Source organism: Haliotis rubra, unplaced genomic scaffold (genome assembly GCF_003918875.1).
Source record: "Haliotis rubra isolate DU_JTF1 unplaced genomic scaffold, ASM391887v1 Scf935, whole genome shotgun sequence".
Taxonomy (NCBI): Eukaryota; Metazoa; Mollusca; class Gastropoda; order Lepetellida; family Haliotidae; genus Haliotis; species Haliotis rubra.
In genome coordinates this window covers 189955-192036 of record NW_025767674.1, presented here as the reverse complement: position 1 = coordinate 192036, position 2082 = coordinate 189955, and the positions used below count along the sequence as shown (strand labels likewise).

General features: G+C 41.8%; 1 protein-coding gene across 1 annotated transcript; it reads left to right on the top strand.

Annotated features, from left to right (window-relative positions):
• The first annotated feature begins 1083 nt into the window (after positions 1-1083).
• Positions 1084-1848, top strand: LOC124264659 (N66 matrix protein-like). The gene has a single exon (XM_046699395.1). It carries the CDS (start codon positions 1084-1086, stop codon positions 1846-1848), a length of 765 nt encoding a protein of 254 aa, XP_046555351.1.
• Positions 1849-2082: the final 234 nt, after the last annotated feature.

Genomic DNA, 2082 nt, shown 5'->3' with positions numbered 1-2082 from the left:
TCTTATATCCAGTGGTTGGTCTGTTCTAACGGACATTTGACTTTCCATCTCTTTATCCAGTGGTTGGCCTGTTCTTACGGACATTTGACCTTCCATTTCGTATATCCAGTGGTTGGCCTGTTATAAAGGGCGTTTTGCCAAACATTTCCTATATCAAATGGATGGACTGTTATCATTGACAACTGACCTCACGTTTCGTATATCCAATGGGTGGAATGTTACATTTCTTATATCCAGTGGATATACAAGAGATAAATATTTAACGCATTGCAATGGGGCATTTGTGGTTTAATTGTCCTGCGTCATTTTTGTACCACGAGCAGTGGGAGAGTGGCATAAAAACTAACGAGGGGCCCATACATACGTCAAGTGCTGCTCAAACACTGTGTTCTTACCGATATGTCTCAATCTGACTCAGTAAAAGAATTTTAATAAATGAAAATCGGATGGATTGTATTACCTATATTCAATGAGTCATAATTGATTTTACATAATTGCTTATGCCATATGACCCAGATATGGTTTTGTATATCCAGGTGTATGATATTCTATCCCCTGTATAAATCTGCACATTGCATCTATCCTGTTAACGCCTTTGCTCGTCACGCCGAAGTCCCGGGTTCGATTCCCCGCATAGGCACAATGTGTGAAGCCCATTTCTGGTATTCCTGCCTTGACATTACTGGAATATTGCTGAAGGCAGTGTTAAACTTAACTCACCCAAAGACACATGTACAAATAGATTTGTTTTTGTGTGTCCGGTCAGTTTTATATTTGACCACTCGATTTGATGTCTCAGGCATCAACCGTTAAATACCTTTTTCCTCAGAGAGGAGGAACCATATCAATGTTGAGAACATTAACACAATTGTTTCGTGATACATTTTGCGTTGTAAAACTTGAGCCCATATTAGTTTTTCCGGGCTATTATTCTTGAACAATTTATTGTTCATTAGATACTCTTATGTTCAGGCTTTCGTAGTGAAATGCATATGATATGTTTACCTATACGTTGGGTTCAAGGTACATGTAGTAAGTTGCATTTAGCCCTGTTTTAAATACATTTATGTAAACGCCATATATATGTTTTCAGTGTCTTATGGCGGCAACGGCAATGGTAATAATGGCAACGGCAATGGTAACAACGGCAACGGTAATGGTAACAACGGCAACAGCAACGGTAATAATGGCAACGGCAATGGTAACAACGGGAACGGTAATGGTAACAATGGCAACAACAACGGTAATAATGGCAACGGTAATGGTAACAATGGCAACGGTAATGGTAACAATGGCAACAGCAACGGTAATAATGGCAACGGCAATGGTAACAATGGCAACGGTAATGGTAACAGCGGCAACAGCAACGGTAATAATGGCAACGGCAATGGTAACAACGGCAACGGTAATGGTAACAATGGCAACAACAACGGTAATAATGGCAACGGCAATGGTAACAACGGGAACGGTAATGGTAACAATGGCAACGGTAATGGTAACAATGGCAACGGTAATGGTAACAATGGCAACAACAACGGTAATAATGGCAACGGCAATGGTAACAACGGGAACGGAAATGGTAACAATGGCAACGGTAATGGTAACAATGGCAACGGTAATGGTAACAATGGCAACAGCAACGGTAATAATGGCAACGGCAATGGTAACAATGGCAACGGTAATGGTAACAGCGGCAACGGTAACAGTAACAGCGGAAATTCCAATGGCGAAAGTACAAGTAGTGGTGTAAACGCCAGCAACAACGGTACAAACAGCACTGACAATGGTAACATCGGCAACATTACCAACGGGAACATTACTAACTCCAATGAAAGAAAGTACAGGTAGAGATGTACAATCATGGATAATGGAGCTGCATACAAACTGCTCGGAGGTGAACACTGGTTTTTCTCAGGTGTTTTCCACAACTGACGTCAGCCTGAAACACGAACTCACCAACACTACCAAACACACCTGTGCACACCTGTGCGTCTCCCTCTCTGACTGTGTATACTTCTCCCACGTAGACAATCCATTCACGTGTCGGCTGTATGCTGAAGGAGGAGGAGGATCTATCACAGG